Below are 24,753 nucleotides of genomic sequence, written 5' to 3'. Positions count from 1 at the left end.
TGCATAACTCTACAACCTAAATTTGAGAACTTAGATAAAATGGAATAACTCCTTGAAAGATACAAGCTACCAACACTGGCTCAAGAAGAAATAGATACCATGAATGCTCCTATATCTGTTAAAGAAATCAGGTTTGTAATTTTAAACTTTTGAGAAAGAAAACTCTGGGCCCATATGGTTTCATTGACAAATTCTACCATTTAAGGAATAAATAATACCAAATTCTACAATCTCTTTCAGAAATAAGGAACACTTCTCAGCTTATTCTATGAGGCTCACATTATCATGATACCAAAGAAAAGAAAACTTAGACCAATATCATAAGTATAGTTGTCAAAATTCTTAACAAAATATTAGCAAATCCAGCAATATATAAAAAGGATAATGCATTGTTATGTAGTATGGTTTATTCCAAGAATGAAAAGCTGTTTGAATATTTGAAAAAGTCAATGTAATTCACTAATAATGACAAAAGAAGAAAAAAAACCACATGACAGCAAACACACAATATTTGGCAAAATTCTGCATATTTTTCTGTAAAAATTCTCAGCAAACTAAGAGTTGAAGGAAACATCATTAACCAGGTAAAGGGCATTTGCTAAAATCTACAGTTAATGTTATACTTAATGATGAAGGACCTATTGCTTCCCTGTAGAATCAGGAACAAGGTAAAGACATCTGATTTTATCATTCTTATTCACCGTCGTACTGGAATTTCTACCCAGTGCAGGAAAGCAGGAAAATGTCATAAAAGACATACAGATTCTAATGCAAGAAATAAAACTATCTTTATCTGCAAACACCAGGTCGTCTGTATAACAAATCTGTGGTGCCTACCAAAAAGCTTTTTGAACTAGTGAGTGAGTTTGGCAAGGTTGCCAGATACAAGATAAATGTACAACAGTGAATTGTATTTCTACATACTAGCAGTGAACAACTGGATATAAGTAGTATATAAAAACAGTGCCATTTGTAATATGATGAAAACAGTGAAAACATTTTGCCATAAATCTAACAAAATATATGCAAGATATGTAAGCTAAAACTAAAACATTGATGAAAGAATGTAATGAAGAACTACGTTAATGCAGAGATACCCATTGCGTTCAAGGATTGGATGGCCCAATATTGTTTCCGTGTAATTTCTCTCCAAACATATCTACAGATTCAGTATAATCCTTCTCATAATTCCAGCAGCATTTTTGTAGATAACAAACTGATTCTAAAATTATATGAAGGCAGAGCAATTGGAATAGCCAAAACAATTTCAAAAATAGCATAATTGGCTGATTTACACTGCATAATTTTAGGTATTCCTGTAAAGCTACACTAATCAACGCTGTGTGGTTTTGAAGGACACATAGATAAATAAGACAGAATATAGAGTCCAGAAATTCCCCTCCACACACAGGATGCAAAAACAATTCAGTAGAGAAAAACTAGTCTTTTCAGTAAATGGTATGGAAGAGTTAGCCATATGCAAAACCTTTGACCTATGTTTCTCAAGTCTTTTACAAAAACTAACTACAAATGATTCAGAGACTTAAATCCAAACCCTATAACAACAAAGCTTTTTGAATAAAATATAGGACAAAATCTTTGCAACCTTGAGATAGGCTACGAGTGCTTTAACACAACCCCAAAAGCATAATCCATAAAAGAAAAATCAGTAAATGGGACTTGATGAAAACTTAAAACTTTTGCTCTTTGGTGGATCCTGTTAAGAGAATGAAAACACAAGATACAGACTGGGAGAAAGTATTTGAAAATCACATATCCGACAAAGTACTTTTATGCTGAACACCTTAAGTTTTAAACTCAGTGTGAACAAACTTAACGTTTTTGTTTTGTTTTGTTTTGTTTTTTTTAATGAGCAAAGAATTTGACACTTCACCAAAGAACATATATATGTGACAGAAAAGCACATGAAAAGATATCTGACATATATTATCAAGGAAATGGAAAATAAAACCACAATGAAATATTACTGTACACTTATTAGAATGGCTAAAATCAAAGCAAGAACCATGAGAACATAGTAACTGCAAGTACTGGTGAGGATGCAGAGCAATTGGAATTCTCAAATATTGCTGGTGGTAATGCAAAATGACACACTGCCTTTGGAAACCAGTTTGGCATTTTCTTATAAACGTACAATTACCATATGATCTAGCAAATCTAATCCTGAATATTTACCCAAGAGAACTAAGAACTGTGTTCACACAAAAAAGCTATGAGTGTGCATGTGTGTGTGTAGCAGATTTATTTATTTATTACTCAAAATTGGAAGTAACCCAAATGTCCTTCAACTGGTGAATGGATAAAAATACCCATATATTGGAGTGCTTCCCAACATAAAGGAATGAATTATTAATAAACAGCCACATGGATGAAACTCAGATGCATTATGCTAAGTGAAAGATCTCAGAATCAAAAGACTGCATAATATATGATATCACTTATATGATATTCTGAAAAAATCAAAACTATAAGGACAGAGAACAGATTTGTGTTTTCTAGGGCATAGCAAGGAGGAGGGAGAGTTCAACTACAAAGAGACACTACAAAGGAATTTTTGGAAGTGATAGCAACTCTTCTGTGTTTTTATTTTGGTGGCGATTATGTGACTGAATGCATTTGTCAAAACTCATAGAATTCTATACCAAAAAAATGAATTTTACTGTATATAAATTAAAACATAAATGTTAAAAAGTGGAAACAGACTCATTTTGAGAGACTGCAATGTAAAAAGGGAGAGAGATTTACTATTTTATATTTTAAGAATTCAAAACAGTTTTCTGTTAAGCCTCATGTGCATGCCTCAGTATCAGGCAAACACTTCTGTTAACTCTGCCAAGGATAATAGGATTTAGAGCCAGAGGGACTCCTGAAAATTATTTTGTGCAACCCCATCATTTCATAAATAAGTAAACTGAAGGCTCAAGAGGCTAATTGTCTTCCAAGGCTCTAAATGTAGTTACTCTTGCTGCTTTCTAGATTTTCTCTTTGTCTTTGTCTTTCAGCAGTTTGATTATAATGTGACTCCATGTGACTTTCTGCATTTAACCTACTTGAGTTCATTGAGATTCTTGGATATGCAATTTTTTTTTAATCAAATTGGGGAAGTTTTTACCTATTTTTCAAATACTCTTTCTTTAAACACCTTGGAACCAATGAGTCTTTCAGCCTGTGCTGAAAGGTTCTTTGTGCATGTTGCAGCTTGCCTTCAACACTCAGCCAGTCATTTGACATCTCTGCCTTAGCCTTCACTTTCTGCTTACCTAGAGCCTCAGGATTAGGCACAGATTAGTTAGGGCCTTCTCAGGCTATTCTGAGCAGGCTCACAGCCCTAAACGTATGTGTGACCTTCTGGATTCCCATGTATATGTCAGAGGTTTTTAAAGCTCTTCTGAATGTCTTGGCTCTCAGCTAGCTTTTCCTTTAAAGCCTTTTGGTTAGTCTGTTGTTTGTCCCAAATAACATCCCCTGTTTTGGGCATCCATGAAGTTAAAATACTTGCTTCTAATTGTTTTAGACAAACACATGCCCTGCCTTACTTCTGGGAGAAGGCATTTCACATAGGGCTACCTCACAGACTCAGATTAAATATGACAGTTTTATAAGTGGAGTCTTCAGGGAATGATTAACTGGGAATTAGGCTTTGAAAGAGCCTCAACTGTGTTCCACTCCCTCTGGTGGCTGCCAGACGTTGCCAAGAATTCTGGCTGTTACTTTTCAAGGCTGCCACAGCGCCCGGGAGTGGAAAATGAGACTAGTAAGTTAAAATACCACAAATCTTGCTGTTCTTACAGAAATTCAGCCATTTTTCTTGAATAAACACTTCCGTGGATTGCTGCAAGCCTTGATTAATTGCCAGAATCTGAAATGGTTGCTTTTGACATTTTTTTTTTCCCCAGGTTTTTGTTGCTTTTATGGAAGAGCAAAGTTTTGGAGGTTCTTCACCATGTTCAGTGATATCATCTCTTGTTTTTGCTTCTGGCCCTGCTTTCTTTCTGAAGCATCATAAGGATTAGAATGACCCTTGTGTTGTGTTGATGAGTTCTCTTTGTGACATGTTGAATGATGCTGTCTGTAGCATATCCAGGAAATGTCTAATTCACAGCTGAGTTTCAGAATCTGGATCTTGGTGTAGTCATCTATTTATAGATGATAGTTAAAACTATTAAAGTGGATTAAATAGCCTAAATAAAGCATTTATAATGAAATAACCAAAGAGCTTCTATATTTGAGTTGATAATTGCTACAGGAAAAAATGAAAAATCACTCATTATGCAAATTGGTGTCCCTATAAATTCATGGTCTCAAATCTCAACCAGTTTCTCAGAACTGCCTATCAATCTTCCTTGTCGGTTTTCTCATTAACTTATTATCTAAACCTCAAGTCTTCTTATATCCCTTGTCACTCCCTTTCAACCTGCCTTACTCTCAGTTTTCTACTTCAAGGAAATTAAAGCACGACTTCTCAAATTATCATCTTTCCTCCTTTATTACAACCAGCCCTACTTATATGTGGATTCCACATCCTCAGATTCAGCCAACTAGAGATTGAAAATTTTTGAAAAAAATAAAAACAATGAAAAATAATATAAATTAAATAATATAACAACTATTTATATTGTATTAGTCATAAAATTAATCTAGAGATGATTTAAAGTATATGGGAGGATGTGTGTAGGTTATATGCAAATGCTGTATCCACCATTTTATATAAGAAACTTGAGCATCAAATGATTTTGGGATCCACGAGGTCCTGGGACCAATCCTAGTGTATACCAAGGGCAACTATCTACTTTCCCCCCCAGGTAAATGATACTGGAGAATTTAGGGTACTCATGAAAAGACTTTAGATATTCCATGCTGCATAGGTAAGAAAGAGAGTGTAGGAGGGACTGATAGACTGGGACTCAGGTAGGGGTGTTGGTGGATTTCAGGAACTACATGGCTCTCAGTTTGAATAACTTGAGTCCTTAGATTCAAAAATGATTATAGTTAACCCTCGAACAACACAGAGGTGAGACATGTCAACCCCCATGCATTTGAAAATTTGTGTGTAACTTTTGACTCCCCTAAAACTTAATTACTAATAGCCTGCTATTAACTAGAAGCCTTACCGATCACAGTCAATTAACACATATTTTACATGTTATATGTATAATAAACCAGATTCTTAAAGTAAACTAGAGAAAAGAGACTGTTAAGAAAGTCATAAGGAATAAAAAATATATTTACTATTCATTATGTGGAAGTGGGTTTTCATAAAGGACTTCATCCTTGTCTTCAAATTACATAGGAATTTGCGGAGGAAGAGAAAGGATTGGTCTTAGGGTCTCTAAATGCCACACATTAAAAAATGTCCCTTTAGTGGGTTGAATTTTCTTCTAAAATATTGTTTAAATCCTAATCCTAGTATCTGTGAATGTGACCTTCTTTGGAAATAGGGTCTTTGCAGATGAAATGAAGTTAAAACGAAGCCATACTGGATTAGGGTGGGCCCTAAACTCAGTAGCTGATGTCCTTATAAGAGGAGAAGACACAGGGGAAAAGCCCAGGCAAAGACAAAGGCAGGGATTGAAGCAGTGCAGCTACAAACCAAGGAATGCCAAGGACTGCCAGCAGTCAGCAGAAGCTAGGGTGAAGCAAGAAAGGACTCTTCTCTGGAGTCCTTGGAGAGAGCAAGGCTGTACTGAGATCTTAATTTTGTACTTCTGGCCTCCAGAACTGTGAGAAAATAAATTTATGTTGTTTTAAGCCACCCAGTTTGTGGTATTTTCTTATAGAAGCCCCAGGAAACTAATACATTACCTTAATTTGCTCTTGAAATTAATTTTAATTTATAAATATGGAGATATATTATCAAATGACAAACTTACAAATAGCATTAGTAATTTAAAAAGTATGTTTCATACATTATAGTAGCTTAGTTTCGAGAGTAGCAACTTGAAAAACAGATTTTAGGCAGAACTCTGACAGCTAGATAGCTGACTCTTGATAGGTGCTTCAGATACAGAAAGCTTAAAAGATCTGATTTATTCCACTCATCCATTCCAATCTATCATTCCATTTGAAATCTCAGCAAATTTTTTCCAAGGGAAATTACTGTTAATATTATAATAGTAAGTAGTGTAATGTAGTTTCTAAATATGAACATTATATTTAAATCCTTTTAAAAGGCTACATTTTCTTAATGTGATAAAGCATGATATTCTCTTAGATATTCTAGACAAAAGAAGCATTTTTTTCCTATACCCAAGTTTATTAAAAATTTCTTTATTAAAAATTACATTGAGATTTTCATGAAGAAATGAAATTTGAAATTTGTTCTTGACATACTTTGGATACTTGTAATCAAGATGTTTTACATACCTTGAGCCATATATTAGGTCAGCTATAATTTGTTGGGCTTTACATTTTTTATAAGGTTATATCATACGTAACTAGATTAGTTTTCTATTGCTGCCACAACAAATTACCACAAATTTAGCCGCTTAAAATAACACACATTTATTACCTCATAGTTTCTCTAGGTCAGGAGTTCAAGGGGGCTCAGCTGGGTGCTCTGCTTAGTTTCTCACAGAGCCAAAATCAAGGCATCAGTGGGACTGCATTCCTTACTGAAGGCCCTGGGGAGAAACTTGCTTCCAAAGTCATTTGAATTGTCAGCTAAATTCAGTTCCTTTCTGTTGTAGAATGTAGGTCCTTGTTTCCTTGCCAGCTGGCAGTCGGGAGCCAGTATTTATACTTGGAGGCTGCCCACACTCCTTCTCATACTGTCCGTGTGGCCCCCTCCAGCAACAGCAGGGCATGTTTCCCCTCACACTTCTGATCTCCCTGATTCCAGCTAAAGAAAGCTCTTTGCTTTTAAGAGTTGATGTGATTATGCGCTACTGGATAATTCAGAATAATATCCTTATATTAAGCTCCATAACCTTAGCTAAATCTGCAAAGTCCCTTTTACCATGTTCCTTAATGTGAGAAACATATTCACCTGTCTGAATCCGAAGAATTCACTTGGAGACACAAAGAACAGCAAAAGCGAGACTTAATGGTGGTCTTGCAAGATCGGGTGTATGGTAGGCAGGCACACCCAGGGCAGTTACAGCAGTTAATTTATTGGTCAAGTATTATGGGGTTACAATCTTCCCGGACATTGTCTAAGTTTCATTATCCCCCTAATAAGGGTATAACCTTCCCTTCCCCGCTTAAGTTTTGATTTCCCAATAATGAAACTTTCTTCCCTTTTATGGGCTGACCCGTTCTCTACATTCTGCTTGCTCATTGTGACCTTCTAGGTGCATGAGCCGTGTGGTTTGTTACATCCGCAGGCTAGTTGCCAGTATTTAGATTTATCATGCCTTGAAAATAGATCATTTAAAACATTTTCTCACAAATTCCCTCCTCTTTTCTGTTTACTTCCTTCGGTCTCATTTTCGTCTAAATCCTTTTTGTCCTGGAATTGCTCTAGATGTCGTTTACTTTCTCCTTCATAGGAGAGTGAGTTTAATTTCGTTTTTAATAGTAGCGGGTTGTTTTGCTGGTTATGTCATGGGCATGTGTTTATTAATAGCTGTTTTAATCTCTGTGCTAGTTCCCCCACACAAGGGATAATACAAAATCCCACTGCTATTAAGACTCCTGCCACAATTATGAGAGATGTAAGGATTGAAGCTACCATGTCTTTCCATTTTCCAAACGAATCTTCTAGCCAGCCCATAAATGGGTCGTCAATTCCAGCATTTTCTGCCAGTTCATTGGCCAGAGTTGTTTGTCCTTGTAAAGCTTTTCTGATGGTCCCATCTGGGTCAGTTTTGTTGGCAATGAAAGTACAACATTTCCCACCCAGCATAACACATATGCCCCCTTTTTCTGCTAGTATCATGTCTAGCGCAAGCCTGTTTTCCCAGGCCATTTGGCTGGTGGCATTTAACTGGCTAGCCACCCCTTTTAGGATGTCCCGAGTATACTTGATGAATCTCTGTTGATTATAATAGATGTATGTAGTTAATCCAGTCCTCATTCTTAATAGTTGACCACCAGAAGAGTGCTGACTTAAACGGAGCTGCTATTTGGTTTTGGGCCTTAAATTCATTAGGCACCACCCGGGAATTCCTATAGAGTTAACATATATATTGGGATCAAAAGATATGTCAAATCTCTCTGATTTTGGTGGCCGTGTGTATTTTCAGGTATCTTACGAAATACCGGGATGAAGGGAATGGCCAACTGGCCTAAGCACAAGTCCCAGTCCAATTGGATGGTAACAACTTATCCTCCTTTTTTCCCATAATACCACCAGACATCAGCTGTGGTGTATAGAGAGCTGAGTAATTGCCATTGCCTGACTCACCTGTGATGCTTAGGATGTGGGTACAAGTTGAGAGTTCTCCCATGGGCTTATTGAACTCTGCCCCCTGCCTAGAGAGGCAAGAGGAGTAGTTGATATTCCCTGTAGAGAATGAGGGGTTCTGACCCCTCTCTGCAATGCGGGAAAGAGCAATGACAGACTCTTACAAGTCTCATTTCCCCATGCATCATTGTCTTGGTATACAGCCAACATGGAACGCATTCCGTCAGTATCATTATTCCATCCTAGGGGAAATGGAACCACCTGTGCCTGAGGTCCTCCCGCAGCACATGCATAGTAATTACTCTTGTTCAGGGCTTGTACCAGAAATTTGACCCACTCAACCCAGGCATTCACATCCCCATACCCTCAGTTTTTGAGGTTTGCTTTACATCCTTTACCTCAATTATTTTTAGCCTTTTAGGATCATTATTTGGTAGACTAAAGTGTTTACTAAGGCCTGGGCTTGGAGTAGTACCAGGCACATGGAGGGTTGAGTTTTTGATGAGTTTAAGAATAAATCACCCTAGGGGGTCTTTCCCTGTGATGTCTGCCCCTAACCCATATAACCAAGACTCTTCCAGAACTGGGGCCAGTCCATGTTTTCTTTTCAGATTTTTCTCAGAGTTAAGGGTTCCTCAGGTGACCCATGCACTTTCCACTGGTATTTTCCCCACCTTTCCAGGGTCTCCTTTACCAGTCCCTTGACTTGAGTATAGCGAGTCCACCTCATGCAGCTGTTTACATGATTGTCTCAGTGGTCAGGAGCACTTGATAGGGACCTTCCCAGCTTGGGTGGAGCTTGTCTTCTTTCCAAGTCTTAATCTGCACCAAATCACCAGGCTGAAAGTGGTGAACCATGAACTCAAGAGGTGAAGTTTGAGTCAGAAGTCCTTTTAACCTAAGGGATGACAGGGTGGAGTATAGGGCCAGTATATAGTCTTTAAGAATTGATCCTTGGTTTCCATAGCCAGAAGATCTGTAGCTCTGCCCAAATATGGGAGCCCATATAATGACTCATAGAGGGACAATTCCAAGTCTTTTATTGGGGCTTTTCTAATCCTAAGGAGTGCTATTGGGGGACATTTGGTGCAAGGTATTTTAGTTTTTAAGCTGAGTTTGATGATATGCTTTGTGAGAGTTTGATTCATTCTTTCTACCTTTCCAGAGGAAGGGAGATGCCAAGGGGTGTGATAATCCCATGTAATTTGTAAACCTTCCGTAATTCACCTTAACACCATTGAGGTAAAGTGACTCCCATTGTCTGAATTAATATTTTCCACCAGTTCAAAGCTAGGTACAATCTGTTTTAATATTATTTTGACCACATTCCCAGCAGTGGCTGTTGGAAGGGGAAAGGCTTCTACCCAGCCTGAAAGGTAATCTGCTATCACTAGTAAATACTTTAGTCTTCCTACTTTGGGCATTTCTGTGAAATCTACTTGAATGCTTTGAAGTGGTCTTACTCCGGGAGGTCTTCCTCTTTTCTAATCACCTTTTTGTCTATCTTTTGACAAGTTACACAATTTCCACATGCTTGTTTAGCAAGAGTATAAATCCCTACACACCCATAATTTCTAAGTATTGTATCACACAAAGCCTGGGGTCCCCACCGACTCCGTTTGTGTAATATAGATATTAGTTTTCTTCTTAGGGGTTTACTTATTTCAGGAAGTACCCTTTTGCCATCTTCAGTCTGAGTGACCCCTGTCCGGTCTAATTCTTCCTCTTTCTCTCTGATAAACTGGGGCCTTAATACTAGCTGAGGGATGTCTGGGAGCAGGCTATGTAGTCTAATTTCTTTGTCCAGAGAAGCTTGCTTAGCAGCTTCATCTGCAAGCTTGTTTCCTGTAGCTTCTATAGTGTTCCCTTTCTGATGACCATTTACATGAACTATGGCTACCTCTGCTGGAAGCAGGAGGCTTTCTAAAACCTGTTTGACCAGTTCCCCCATGAACCAGTTATTTTCCCCTGCTATTTATTAGACCTCGCTCTGTCCAGATTTTATCAAAAGTGTATACTACCCCATAAGCATATTTAGAATCAGTATATATAGTGCCTTCTTGGGCTTTAAGGAACTTTATGGCCTGGTTAAGACCATATGATTTACAGATTTGGGCTGACCAGCCATTAGGTAATCTACCTTTCTCACATAAGGAGTGTTTATTACCATCAGTGACAGCATTGCCATCTATCACTTGTCACAACTCATCCACAAACAGCCTTATCCCATCATGTAGTGGAGCTTTCCTAAGGTTTGGTCCTACTTTAGTTTATTATTCTATGATATCTAAGCAGTTCTGGTCTGATGTCTTTGTTCTCCTCTCCTTTCCATAGGAAATTGGCTGCAGTTAGGCAAATATTTATGGTTACAAGCAAATAATTTTTTTCTTACTAATATAGCTTCATATTTTAGAATCTGAGAATCTGTTCAAACTATCTCCTGGCTCTTGGTTTAATATATTCCTGACCTGGTATAGGGCGCTTACTATTAGGGCCCCACCAAATGTTAACTTTCCACTCTCCTAGCAGCAGAGCTGTGGCAGCACTGCTTGCACACATTTGGCCTGCCCCCGAGAGACAGGATCAAGAAGCTTGGAGACAAAAGCAACAGATTCTCTCTTCCCTCTCCAGGTTTCAGTGAGAACCCCAAGGATGATCCACTGTTACCAACAGATGGAATGGTTTCTCTAAAGATGGGAGGGCCAGGACCGAGGCTGAATGAGGGCCTGCTTTAGCTCTTTCACCACCTGAATTTCCTTTGAGGACAATGCAGGGGATCAGGTTCTTCTAGTAACTTGATATATAGAATCTTTGTCTTTTGAGCATATGAATCAATTCATAACCTATAGTAGCCAGTTAAATCTAAAAATTTTTGGAGTTCTCTCTTTGTCTTAGGCAAAAGCAGACCCACTATTCCCAATATTCTCTCTGGGTTTATTCTTCACGTCCCTTCACTAATCAGGTGTCCTAAATATTTAACTTCTTTTTCTACAAACTGCAGTTTATTCTTAGAGACTTGCAATCCCCTTTCTCTTAGGAAATTAAGCTTGTGGTGTCTTCTGATACCTCGGCCTTCCTTTCCCCAGAAATTAAAAGATTATCTACGTATTGTAACAACTGTGTTCCCCTGGAAGGTTGAAATTATTCCAGGACTTTTTCTAAGATTTGACCAAATACGTTTGGGGCTTCCGTGAAATCTTGTGGCAGCACAGTCCAGGGGTACTGTTGTTTTCTCCTAGTTATAGAATCTTCCCATGCAAAGGCAAAGAGTTTCCCTACTCCTAAAGTCTAGGGGACATGCCCAGAATGCATCTTTTGGATCCACCACATTGAACCACTTAACGTTCATAGGGTATCTTACTAAAGAGGGTGTAGGGGTTAGGCACCACAGGGTGGTAGGTCTGGACAATTTGATTTATAGCCCTTAGGTCTTGCACCAATCTATACAACCCGTCAGGCTCTTTGGGAGAATTGGAGTATTGTAACATGCAGGGTTCTAATTGTCCATCATTAATCAATCCCTCTATTACCAGTTGGAGACCTTTTCTCCCTTCAGTAGAAATGGGATATTGTTCTCTGCAAACTACTTCTGGTTGTTTTAGTTTAATCTGTAAGGGTGTGATTTTTAACCCTCTGTTGCCTTCCCTAACCCTCACAAGGGGATTAATTTTTCTTTCTTCCTCTTCTGTTAGGAGGCTCATCATTACTTTTATTTGTCCTTCCTCTATTCCTAATCCTAAACCCAATCTCACAATCAGGTCTTGACGCAGGAGGTTAGTTCCTACTTCAGGAACATATGAGTGACCCCTCAGTTTGTTTTGGTCCTGATGTAATTAACATTTTCTTAAATATTAGAACCTGAAATCCCTCCCCTTTTATCCCTGATACTGTCAATTTTTCCTTACAGAGTACCCCTTGGTGAATTAGGGAGGAGTGAGCTGCCCCAGTATCAATCAAAATGTCACTTCTTCCCTCAGGTCCCACCTTTATTGAGGGTTCCTGGTGGGACCTACTCAGAAGGAGCGCCTGCCCTGCCCCCCCCCCCAGTCTTCATCAACCGTCTTGAGGGGTATCACCTTTTCTTTTTTCCATTTAGGATATCCTCTCTTAAAATGTGCTGTCTTTCCACACTTGCAACATCCACTCATAGTCTTAGGACCTTTTCCCTGCATTTCCCTTCTTTCTTCGTGTCGAAGTCTATAATTCCCTTGTTTCCTAAGTGGGGGATCTTGATGTAACCCTTTTCTGAATACCTCTTCCACAGTGGAAACCATGATTTTTGCTTTTTGTTTCTGCTTCTCTTCCTTTCTCCTTACAAGACCTTCTGAGTTTGCCTCAGTAAATCCTCAGTTGGTTTCTCTTTCCATCCATCAATCTTTTATAATTTTTTGGTAATGTCAGGCCAGCTCTTAATTACAAAGTTAATCTTCAAAAGACGTTGCCCTACTGTGTCCTCTAGATCTAATCTGGAGCATTTTCTCATCTGATCTCTGAGCCTATGTAGGAATGCAGAGGGAGTTTCCTCTTTTGCTTGTTGAATCTTGAATGTGTCCTACGAGTGGATTCCTTGATCCCTTTGATTATCAGTTCCCGAAGGTCCTATATTTGGGCGCAGTCCCTGGGATCATTGTCCCATTCAGGATTAACATTTGGAAATTTTTGTTCGGCTGGTGAGACTCCTTGCCTGGGAGGGTGTTGCCTCTCCCAGATGGTCATGTCCACTCTCCTAATCATTCCCCTTTCTTTTCCTATGGACAGGATATTCTTGATGGACATCATTTCAGCCCAGGTATAAAAACTGGATCCTAGGAATTGGTCCAGATGGTCTGCTAAACTGAGGGGATCTTCTGGGAGTGGTTTCATTTTTTTCTTGAAATTCCTAATTTCAGTATAAAAGGAGCATTTACAAAGCCAGTCTCTCCCTGTCCCATGGGAACTCCCCTAAGAGGGAACATGCTAGGTGCCTGCTGTGTGGAAGGAATAGGGAAGTTCTCAATATCCCTCTTACAGTATTCTAGTTCTTTTCTTAAATTTGGATAAGGATTTAGAGGAACAGTTGGTTTAACCTCCGTGGTATCCAGGTCTTTCCTCTTCTAACCCTCTTGCTTCCCCTTGACTTTCCTGTCCCCTATTTTTTGAGATGTATGGAGGGGCATGCATGACAGGAGGTCCCAGGGCTTTTCACCGGGTGAGGGGTTTTTACTAGGCTCTTTTTCTTCTTTAAGCGGGAATATGGGGGCTAATTCCTTGGTCCAGCAGAGAGCATAACCCATCTCTTCTTGTGAGATTGGGGTTTTATTATTCACATAGAGAATTAAAGCTTGGCACACCCAATTTTTAATCTGAGCCAAACTTAGGCCATAGGACTATCCTGGTAAATGTCAGAGGGAGTCTCTTTGGCTCCCTCTTTCCCTTGTCCCCTAGGCCTAGAATTTCGGTTTCCCATTTTCAGTCAGTCTGTGTCTGAGCTTTTCCCTGTGTTCTCAGCACCCCCTACTGGAGGTTTCTTGCACACCCCGAGAATCACTTCATCTATTCTCCCACCATTCTTTGTCCATTCTTTGTCCATTTTCCTCATGGGAGAACAGAACCATGGATTGAGACTCTGCTCTTGCTTCAAATCTAGGGTACATCTCAGTCACACTCACTCAACCTCTGAAAATGCCCAACCACCAAGACAGTACTTATAGTCCAATTTTCCTCCCTTGGCTCCTACACAAGGTTGCCTGGTTACTGCAGTGCCTGCTTTTCTCCCTGTGTCACCTCTGCTGCCTCCTGAATAAGTCTCAGGTTTGTCTGTGGCTTCTGTGGGGAGCCAGGACGCCCGGACAGAGCGGGCCGCCTAAATCGGGTGGGACGCCTCTCCCCTCTCAGCTGGAGTCCCACTCCATGCACGTACAGAGATCCCAGACAGGCCCCCAGGTTTGTGAGACATACACATTCACCTGTCCAAACCCAAAGAATGGACTTGGAGACACGAACAATGGAAGCGAGACTTTTAATGGTGGTCTTGCAAGATGGGGTGTCTGGTAGGCAGGCACACCTGGGGCAGTTATAGCAGGTAATTTATCTCCTAGCATGCAGTGCTTACTGCCACCTCCACCCCCCAGGTTCAAGTGATTCTCCTGCCTCAGCCTCCCAAGTAGCCGGGATTACAGGTGTGCACCACCACACCCAGCTACTTTTTTTTTGTATTTTTAGTAGAGACAGGATTTCACTGTGTTGGCCAGGCTGGTCTCAAGCTCCTGACCTCAGGCGATCCACCCACTTCAGCCTCCCAAAGTGCTGGGATTACAGGTATGAGCCACCGTGCCCAGCCTAAATACATTTTTTTTTTAAAGTAGGCCACTACCTCCACCTTTGTACAGAGAAATTCCAGGTTCCTCCTGTTGGAACCTAGCTAGACCCTGGAGTAAGATACCAAGACCAGGCTTGCCAAGTGTGGCTTCGCATAGAGTTTGTGTCTGACCTGGGGTCAGGGCCTTGTCTACACACTTTTTTTTTTTTTTTGAGACAAGGCCTGGCTCTGTCATCCAGGCTAGAGTGCAGTGGCTCACTGTAGTCTCAACATTTGCATTACATGTTGATTTATGTAATTAATGGATGGTGTTGCTTATTATCGATTGATCATGAATCTTGCCACTTGACAAATTTATTCTAATTGTTTATTTTCTCAGATTTTTAATGTAAATAATAACTGTAAATAATAATATATTTCAATTTTTTTTCCTTCCAATGATTGTACCTCATTTCATTTTACTGTCTTATATGTAGGCTTGGTAAGAATGTTTCATATTATGTTGAAAATAGTAATGATATATATAATAGCACTCTTATCTTGTTCCTGATGTATAAAGTAATAGTTCAGAAGTTTCTCCATTAATTATATGTAGGGGTATAGGGTGCCAATGACTTTTAGCAGGTAAAAGAATAAATTTTTATTCCTGGTTTGCCAAGAGCGCTTATCAAAATGTGTTAAATTTTATCACATTGTTTTTATGCTTCTGTTGATCTTTTTTTTTCTCTCCTTTAACTTTATGAGATCTTAAGTCATACAAAGTATTGTATTTTTGTGTAGTCAGATTTGTCTGTTCTCTCCTTTATAGTTTCTAAATAACCTGTTGTACTTTTTAAAGTATCGCTAAGCTCTAGGTTATAGAAATGTTTTCCCTTTTTTTTTTTTTCAATACTTGGTTTTAAATCTTTATAGCTTGTATTTTGGTGTGTGGTATGACATGGAGGTGCAACTGCTTTGTGTTACTTCACATGGATGTTTAATACAATATTGTATTGAGTGCAGTGGTCCTGTAAATTTTAATATTTGTTTATAACAGTAATAAGGAAGACTAATGGTTTTTTCAAAGGGTATCAAAAAGTAAAAGCACACACGTAAAGAAAAAGAGAATATAAAGAAAAAGAGAGAGTATCTGATGTGGACCAACTTGAGCCTATAGATTTTTTATTGGTGAGTCAAAAGCAGGGCCAAGAAAAGAAATTATCCAAATTGAATTTTCTTATTGTATTAGTCTGTTTTCACGCTGCTGATAAAGACACAATTCCACATGGCTGGGGAGGCCTCACAATTATGGCAGAAGGCAAAGAGGAGCAAATCACATCTCATGTGGATGGTGGCAGGCAAAGAAACAAAAAAGACACAAAAGCAGAAATCCCTGATAAAACTGTCAGATCCTGTGAGACTTATTCACTGCCGCGAGAACGGTATGGGGAACCTACCCCCATGATTCAGTTATCTCCCACTGGGTTCCTCCCACAACATGTGGGAATTATGGAAGTATAATTCAAGAGAGATTTGGTTGGGGACACAGAGCCAAACCCTATCACTTATTATCCAAGTTTTATCGGACTGGGAAAACAACATTTCAGTCCCTTAAGTAACAATTTTAGAGGGAAGATCTACAGCTAACAGTTATTCATTGAGCACATCAGGATAAACCAGTTAACCGAATTTTGATATGCCTCATTTATTATACACAAAAACAAAATGGCTTTTTTCTTTTTAGTTAACATTAAACTAGCTTTTATTCCAAAACAAAGAAGTTGGTCCAGTAGAACTATGTTATATTTTGAAGAAAGCATATTTAAGAATTTCTTTGGACAACAGAAACTAAGTGTTATCTTATGAAACCTAAAAACTCTATTAAATTCTAAATGTAGCATGTGCCTGCCTCCCATTTTTGCCTTGTAAAGAACTCAGTACATTATTAAATTATTAACTTAGTTTATTTGAAATAGTTCTAAGATATTTCATGCCACCATGATTAAAACTAAAACCCAGGTTAGCAGTTTGGAAGAACAGTGGACATGAGCCTTGAACATTATATATATTTGTTACATCTGATAGAGATATTTTAAATTGCCTGCTAAAAACCCTCTTGCTTTGTAGATGGGAAACTGAGGGTCCGGTGGCTATTTACTTGCTCCAGCTTTTATTTCCAGTTCATAGCAGAAGCAGGACTTAAACTTCAGGTCTTTTTGTTGCAATCACGTGGTCTTTCTCTTTGCATTGCTTGTTTCATAACATTTTTAAATAAAATATTTTGCAACTAGTGAAACTGTACAAAAACTCATATATAATATGACCAGAAGGAAGATTGTTAAAAATTATAATTTCACTTAAGTAAAATGTGTATAACTTCATTTACTGTTTTTCTATGTAGGTGAAAAGAGATTTGAATGCCCGGAATGTTCTAAAAGGTTTATGCGGAGTGATCATCTCTCCAAACATGTCAAAACGCACCAGAATAAAAAAGGTGGTGGGACAGCTCTTGCCATTGTTACCTCGGGAGAACTGGACTCATCTGTTACAGAGGTGCTTGGCTCCCCAAGAATTGTCACAGTTGCAGCCATTTCTCAAGATTCGAATCCAGCAACTCCCAATGTTTCAACCAACATGGAAGAATTCTGAAAAGTTATTTATAACAGAGACCTCTAGTGCTGCACTTGTTTACACACCTTTGAAATCTGGAAATGGGCTGGTCAAGTGGATTACAGAGTAGGAAATTATGTTTTCATTCTTGGCTTCTTTAAGTATTCCAGGGTTTGGGGTCAACACATGAAGAGTTGAATTTTAAAAAATACAAAAAGTAAACTGATGTACTGGAAACAGAAAAGTATTTCCTCCATACTATAAGTTGTAGTTGTTTGGAAATATATCACATAACCTTTAGACAGAATCTTCCCATCTCTTAATATCATTTGTTAACATGTTTAAAAAGACCTTAGTAGTTTGCAGGCTGGACCTTAATTGAACTTATTTTCTTTGAAAATACTTTGTTATAAATTCAGTCAGTAACAATTTACGTGTTTTCTTTTTCTCTATAGCACAGAAAACAGATAGTTAACTGATGATAGGGATAATACCGTATTTCCTTAGCTTGATTTTTGGAAAATCAACCGAAAATAGTTTTGGCCGTCTTTTCTAAATGTTAGAAATTCTTCAACAGCTGAATTAGGTAAGTTCCAAAACAGTAATCTGAGATACATCTCAGATCTTTATTACCACTACATTATAGTAGTGTGTATGCAGACAATCAGTGAAGTCCAATTACTTTCTCCATTTGGAGACACAAGAGGAACTTAGAGTTAAATCTTAGGTTAAATTTAAGGTTGACACCTTAGGAAAATGCTGGGGAAAAAATGTTAAAACAAAACTCATCATAGCTTCAGAAAAATAAAATGAGGCATCTTAACATGCAATGTTCTGAAGTTAGGATTGATTATATTCCTAACCGTAGGTTGAACCACAAAATTTCATTTAATATGTTTATATTGGAAATATTTGCATAGAGTGTAAATTGTTCTGTAGTTTCGTATTTTGTAAATATGAGTTATGTTGACAATGTGCAGAATTCTTTATGCTTTGACCTGGTAGCCAAAGAAAGAATTATACTTTTTTCCAAGGCCAGCAGAAAATTATCTTTTAACTACATTGTAATTCTTGTTTTCCTCTACTAAAAATTGGCCAGTCCCATTTTATTTCTAGTGCTGTGTTAGAAGGTAATTAGAAATTATAACACAGTAATGTTTTTATGTTACATCAATAACTGAATTTTCCCTAAAAATTAGCCTAATATATAATAGATATATTATGAAGCAAAACTTTTATTTTTGAAAAGGCAGAATAATTTTCAGTGAAGTAAGTGACTAAAGAAAAAAATATATGGTTTATGCAAGGGTCTTACAGGAAAGGGTCTTTTTTTCTTGAGATGGAGTCTCGCACTCTTGCCCAGGCTGGAGTGCAGTGGCACGATCTCAGCTCACTGCAAACACTGCCTCCCGGGTTCAAGCGATTCTCCTGTCTTAACCTCCTGAGTAGCTGGGATTACAGGCGCCCACCACCACCACTGGCTAATGTTTGTATTTTTAGTAGAGATAGGGTTTCGCCATGTTGGCCAGGCTGGTTTCAAACTCCTGACCTCAGGTGATCCGTCCACCTCGGCCTCCCAAAGTGCTGGGATTACAGGCATGAGCCACCGTGCCCGGCTAGGAAATGGTGGTGTTAGGAAAGATGGCCAAAAGTTTCATATGAAAAAATCTGGATTATACCAGTAACTTAAATATTAATAAGGATATTTTATGTTTTAAAAAAGTATTTACACAGAATCATAATCAGTGAAATTGACCATTTGAAAACTAAAGGTTTTACCTACCTGCTCAATTTATTAACATCATTACTTTGGGGACTGTTTGAATATAGGTACGTGTTTTCTTGTGCATTCTCTATAATTTCAGGAAAAGTACTACTCATGCGAATTATCTTCCAAAATTGTGATGTTTCTTGTATTTTTGATGAAGGAGAAATACTGTAATGATCACTGTTTACACTATGTACACTTTAGGCCAGCCCTTTGTAGCGTTATATAAAACTGAAGGTCTTTTGTGCTTTCAGTTTGTATAAAAAAGCTTTGAGATTAAAGGAAAAAAAATTTTTACACTGTGGTTATAAATTTCAAGTTTCTTAAAGCTTTTGTAGACTTGTAACAGAGTCTTTAAATTTTAGTTGGATTTTGTAAATTGTTTTGTATATTTTATTTAATGTACTCTTAACAACTGATGTATCTGGCTTTAAAACATCAGAATTGGTTTGTTGTTTTGTTTGGTACAGAGGAGCATTTGGTAGTGTTAATTTTAATTTTATTATATAGGAGCTGAAACATCAAATATATATTTTATCTATCATTATGCTACACAATCAGTGCTATAAATTTTTTTACGCAAAGAAACTTTCTTAATGTTTTAATCATGTTTCCTCAGAGTGACACTTTTTGTTGTTGTTAATACCAAGTATGAACACTCTGCATCATTATTCCATGAACCAGTTCTAATGCAAACCTATGTATGTCCATTAGAAATGGAAGTTATTTTTTAATCAACAATGAGGCCTATTATAAATTTATCAAATGAATCTGGATAGCTTTATAGCATATAAAATATGTTAATTTGTGTTAGCAGGTGCACATTTCACCACTGAAATTAGAAATATTTTGACAGTCTGTTCTGCATACCATTCTGAGTCTACTTTTCTGTCTTTAGAAGAATCGTAAATTTCAGTGTCCTTTATTTGACTCAGTGGGATATAGCTGTTATAAGTAATAGGGCACAGATGTGCAGTAGAGTCTTGTTTAATGGCATTTCACTGTTCATTCCCTTTACCACCGTTATAAAACTTTTCTTTATTGTAATTATCAGTGCAAAGCTATGTATTTATCATGGTAAAACTCCAGTGTTAGAATAGTTTTTTCTTACAGTATACTTTCTTTGGTTAGGTTTGTGTATGTGTTGCTGATTACATTAGAACTTGATGTTAAGTCATTATTTATCACACTCTCATGAGAGCAGTAATAAAAATGTGTAATCTAGGAGAAAAAGTTAATTTGTCAAACTTAGATAAGCATGATGTTTAGGTCCTATTTTTCAATTTTATAACTGTTTTATTGCAACAATATTTGTATTTAAGTCTCCATTTTAATGCCTTGTGGTGTTTTTTTATGCATGTCACTAAGTTGTCATCCCACATAAATTGATGTGCAGCATAGGGTATTAAATCTACATAATGATTTTAAAACAGAAATAGTTGATGGTAAAATGTAAATGTTTTGCAAAAATTCCTTATAAAAAGTTTTGTAGTAACATTTCACTTGTAAATTTTTTTTGTAAAAAAAAAAAAAAATGAAAAAAAAAAGAAGAATCCAGAAAAAAACCTGTTTCCCATATTCTAGAATTTAGACAATTATTCTGCCAGCAAAGCCTCTGGGGCTGTAATTGACATTTTTACAGTGCTGATTTGTATAAAATTTGTTTTTTGTGGATTTGGAAATAAAATCATGTACAAGTTGTTGCCTGCAATAACAATTGCAAGTAACCTATTAAAAATTCCCTTGAGTTTAACATGTTTCATTTAATTATGTATACTATAAAACAGCAATAAATTATTTGAACTATCAACCCTTCTTATCATGAACACTGGAGAGTTAAATGCTTCTCACTGGAGAACACATTGGCAACCCTTCATAATTCCTCGTATTGAGATCTGGTCACCATTTATCTGAACATACCGCCAAAGAACACCAATTCAAATTGCATGTTAATTTGTAGCCATTGCTCTAGACATTTATGGAAATTAAAATTTGATTTAGAGACACTTTTTACTTAAATATTTTAAGCAATCAATGTTAGGAAATTGTAGGAAGACCTGAAAACGAAGAACATAATTAAAATATTATTTAAGCTCACAGAATCACTGAGAAGCAATATAGGCCACATAGATGCCACAAAGACGACAAGCAGAAACTGTCTTTTCCTCCTGGGAGAGCCCTAAAAATCTCATGAAGACCTTTAGTAACGTGATGAATACATTATTGTAACAACTTCAGCTAACACACTTCCAAACTCAACAGCAGATACAGACGTAGCAAAGCGAGGGTTTGGTGGCCAGGGTGGCGGGGGTAGGATGTTAGGCCACAAGAAAAGTACTCTGGCCCACTGACAGAAGACTCCAAAGACTCTAGGTTTTAGGTAGTAAGCAGGGGCTATAAGGTGTTTGGATAGAGAACCTTGTACAGCAATGTCCTAAAGGCATAGTTATGTTACAACTTTGTAAAATAATTTGTTAATAACAGTGACTGAATCAAAGAATTTGTTACTCTGTCAAATAAGACAGGAATTGTCAAAAGATGTTTTCTATCCAAAGTAAAGATACACTTCAATTACCTGAAAAATTCGCATTAGAAAGCATCAGGATGATATTGTATAAAGGGATAATGCAGGCCAGGCATGGTGGCTCACGCCTGTAATCCCAGCACTTTGGGAGGCCGAGGTGGGTGGAACACGAGGTCAGGAGTTCAAGACCAGCCTGGCCAACATGGTGAAACCTCATCTCTACTAAAAATACAAAAATTAGGCAGGCGTGGTGGTGCACACCTGTAGTCCCAGCTGCTCAGGAGGCTGAGGCAGAATTGCTTGAACCCAGAAGGTGGAGTTTGCAGTGAGCTGAGATAACGCCACTGCACTCCAGCCTGGGCGACAGAGCAAGACTCTATCTCAGAAAAAAGGGTAATGCAATTAGAAAACTTCATTGTGTTTTTCAATTTTTAATATAGTTTGGTTCTTGTACTTTTAGGAATTTCAGCCACATGAACAAGACAATCATAAAGAAAAAGGGATAAATCATCTTAAAAATTGACAGCTGTTGGTGTAGTTAGGAAAGTTGAAGTAGTGCTAAAAGCAACACTAATAGGGTATGGTTGACAATGCCATTGGTAATGACAACTTGATAGAAAAAATATACAGTATTTGTTTATTTTTTAATTAAAAGTTCAGATGCTTAATGATAAGGGTGCAGAGACTTCAAGTGTCACAGCAAATTTGAAATACTTTATTCCTTTGTGAATCTGAATAATATATTGCTATATTTACTGCCCGAACAGTAATGCCTGCTTAATATACACACAATCATCCTGTAATTCGGTAGCAGGACTTTTAAGGCATGTATTTTCCATTCTTTTAAGATTGACTGATTAGCATAAACTTTGGTCTCTGTTACTGTTAATAACAGGTGGCAATGAAATAATTTATTTTTGGATACCTGAGAGTAATCTCAAGTAGAAATAGTGGAAGGAAGGGAGGGAGGGAAGGAAGAGCATAAAGGCCTATTTGTAGTGCAGAGGGTTGATCTCCCTGGTTAATAGCTAAGCACCGTGCCAAGAGAGATCAACAGAGAGTCTTGACGATTTCAGGCTGGATTCCTGGTTCAGCCACTTAGTAGGCACACAACCGTGGGAAGTTATTGAACCTTTCAGCACCTCTGTTTTTCTACTTTGTAGAATAAAAGAGCAATGCTTATTAATGTTAAGCATTATGAATAATACATAGGTCTGTTAAGATCAAATAAGAAAACTGTATTGAGTAACACATAGTTGTGTTTAATACATTGTTATTAATAAGTTAACCCAAAAGGCAGAGGGTGTCTTAGTCCATTTGGGCTGCTATAACAAGATACACTAGACTAGGTAGCATATAAACAACAAATTTATTTCTCACTTCCGGAGCCAGGAATCCCAAGGTCAAGATGCTGGCAGATTCAGTGTTCATTCACTGGTTCATAGATGGTGACGTCTAGCTGTGTCTTCACATGGTGAAAGGGACAAGACAATTTTCTGGGGCCTCTTTTGTAATGACACTAATCCCATTCATGAGAGCTCTACTATCATGATCTAATCATTTCTCAAAGGTTCCACCTCCTAATATCACTGGCAATATTATTGGTAATTGGGTTTCAACATGAATTTTTGAGAGGCACAACTGTTCAGACCATAGCAGAGGGCATGGAATAGTTCCCAGCTGGACCAATGCTGAAATGTCTTGAAAATGGGCAACAATACATCAAAAAGTTAATTCTCAAGTCCCATTTAAAAAATGAAATTTCAGTGGGAATTTCCAAATTCAAACGTATTTTTCTCAAACTGTGAGCTACTTTGCCATACTCTACCTCAAAATTTTATGACAGTCTTTTACCAATTCTAAGAAAAATTAAAAGTTTAAATCTTTTTTTTTTTTTTTTCCTTGAGACAAGGTCTCACTCTGTCACCCAGGCCCACACCACCATGCCTAGTGGGTCTTGAACTCCTGGGTTCAAGCGATCCGCCCACCTCTGCCTCACAACGTGCTGGAATTACGAGCATGAGTCACCACGCCTGGCCTATTTCCTAATTTTTAAACATTAATTACAATTATTATTTGCCTACCTCAAAGTGATAGCAGAGAAGCAAACCAGTGAACAAGAAGCAAACCAATTACTGAAAAACAGCTGCTCATATGTTGTTCACTAACTTTTGTGGATATATGTGTGGATGATTTTCTATATTTAAAAGCATTCTCTATATTTAGAAATATATTTGTTAAATAAACCCAGGCATACAGGGCAAAAGTACCCCTCTTTTCAGCTACCTACCAAATTGCAGCCACAAAAAGAAAACATGCAATTTGGTGTTCAAAAGTTTCTTAGACAACTTCCTCTCAGACTTGGTTCAGAAAAGGATAATAAGATGCTCTACTTTTACTTTGCTTTTTAGATTCTTTGTGAAATAAGATAGGATATAGAATAAATGTCTAAACTTATAATGCCCTGCAAGGCTGAGGCATCTCTGCTGGCTGTAGCTTCAGTTGTCCATTTGTCCAGTTACAGCCTTCTTGCCCATTTAACTCCTACCTTTGCTTCAGATCCTGTTCTTAACTGAGCTGCTCTCCTCATTCCCAAGCTCACCTTTGTTGGAGATGCTTTTTCCAATCAATACATTTATTGAGCACTTATTGTGTGCCAGATTCAGGCCCAAGGGATGCCGTTTTTCTTTCCTATGCTAACTCTGCCTTCTTGCATCCCAACCTCAGCTGGATTTCTGGAGTTCCTTGAGATCCATTTGCCCTATGCCTAGGAATGGGCAGGTCAGCAGTTGCAGAGATACTGGAGTCCATTCAGACCATATCTACGGGGAGGAGCCCAGGCTCAGGTAATCTGAAGCGAGTTAAGATAACAGGTTTCAAGTCAGGGTCAGGGACTTAAGAAATCATATGTGAGTATTAAGATCAGACAAAAGCAAATTATAGGGAAGAGGAGGAAATTAAACGAGCAGTTGTCATAAACGCCAGTTTGTCTTTGAATCATGTCTTTCTAGATGGTTGGCTTGGTTCAAATTTTGTTATTTATTATCCTGCTATGAAGTGTGGTTTCATAAATATTTTATGTATAGTAGTAGTATTTTTTAGATGTTTAGATGTGGAACCATAATAAAGTTATATTTTCTGCTGGTAAAATTGTTCCTTGCTTGTATAATGTTATGCTGGAATTAAACACATCAGTAATTCACGGTGCT

General features: G+C 37.7%; 1 protein-coding gene across 2 annotated transcripts in view; it reads left to right on the top strand.

The window, feature by feature from the left end:
- The window catches only part of SP4 (Sp4 transcription factor), an 83,762-nt gene extending 62,989 nt beyond the window's left edge, over nucleotides 1-20,773 (top strand). The window contains exon 6 of one of the 2 annotated variants that reach the window (XM_077995114.1): nucleotides 17,044-20,773. In XM_077995114.1, coding sequence (XP_077851240.1) covers nucleotides 17,044-17,291 — 248 coding nt within the window. In that variant the 3' untranslated portion in view covers nucleotides 17,292-20,773. 2 annotated transcript variants of the gene reach the window in all.
- Nucleotides 20,774-24,753: the final 3,980 nt, after the last annotated feature.

The sequence above is a fragment of the Macaca mulatta genome, chromosome 3 (assembly GCF_049350105.2).
Source record: "Macaca mulatta isolate MMU2019108-1 chromosome 3, T2T-MMU8v2.0, whole genome shotgun sequence".
NCBI lineage: Eukaryota > Metazoa > Chordata > Mammalia > Primates > Cercopithecidae > Macaca > Macaca mulatta.
Note: the sequence above shows the minus strand (reverse complement) of the source record. Positions and strands in the feature narration are given on the sequence as shown.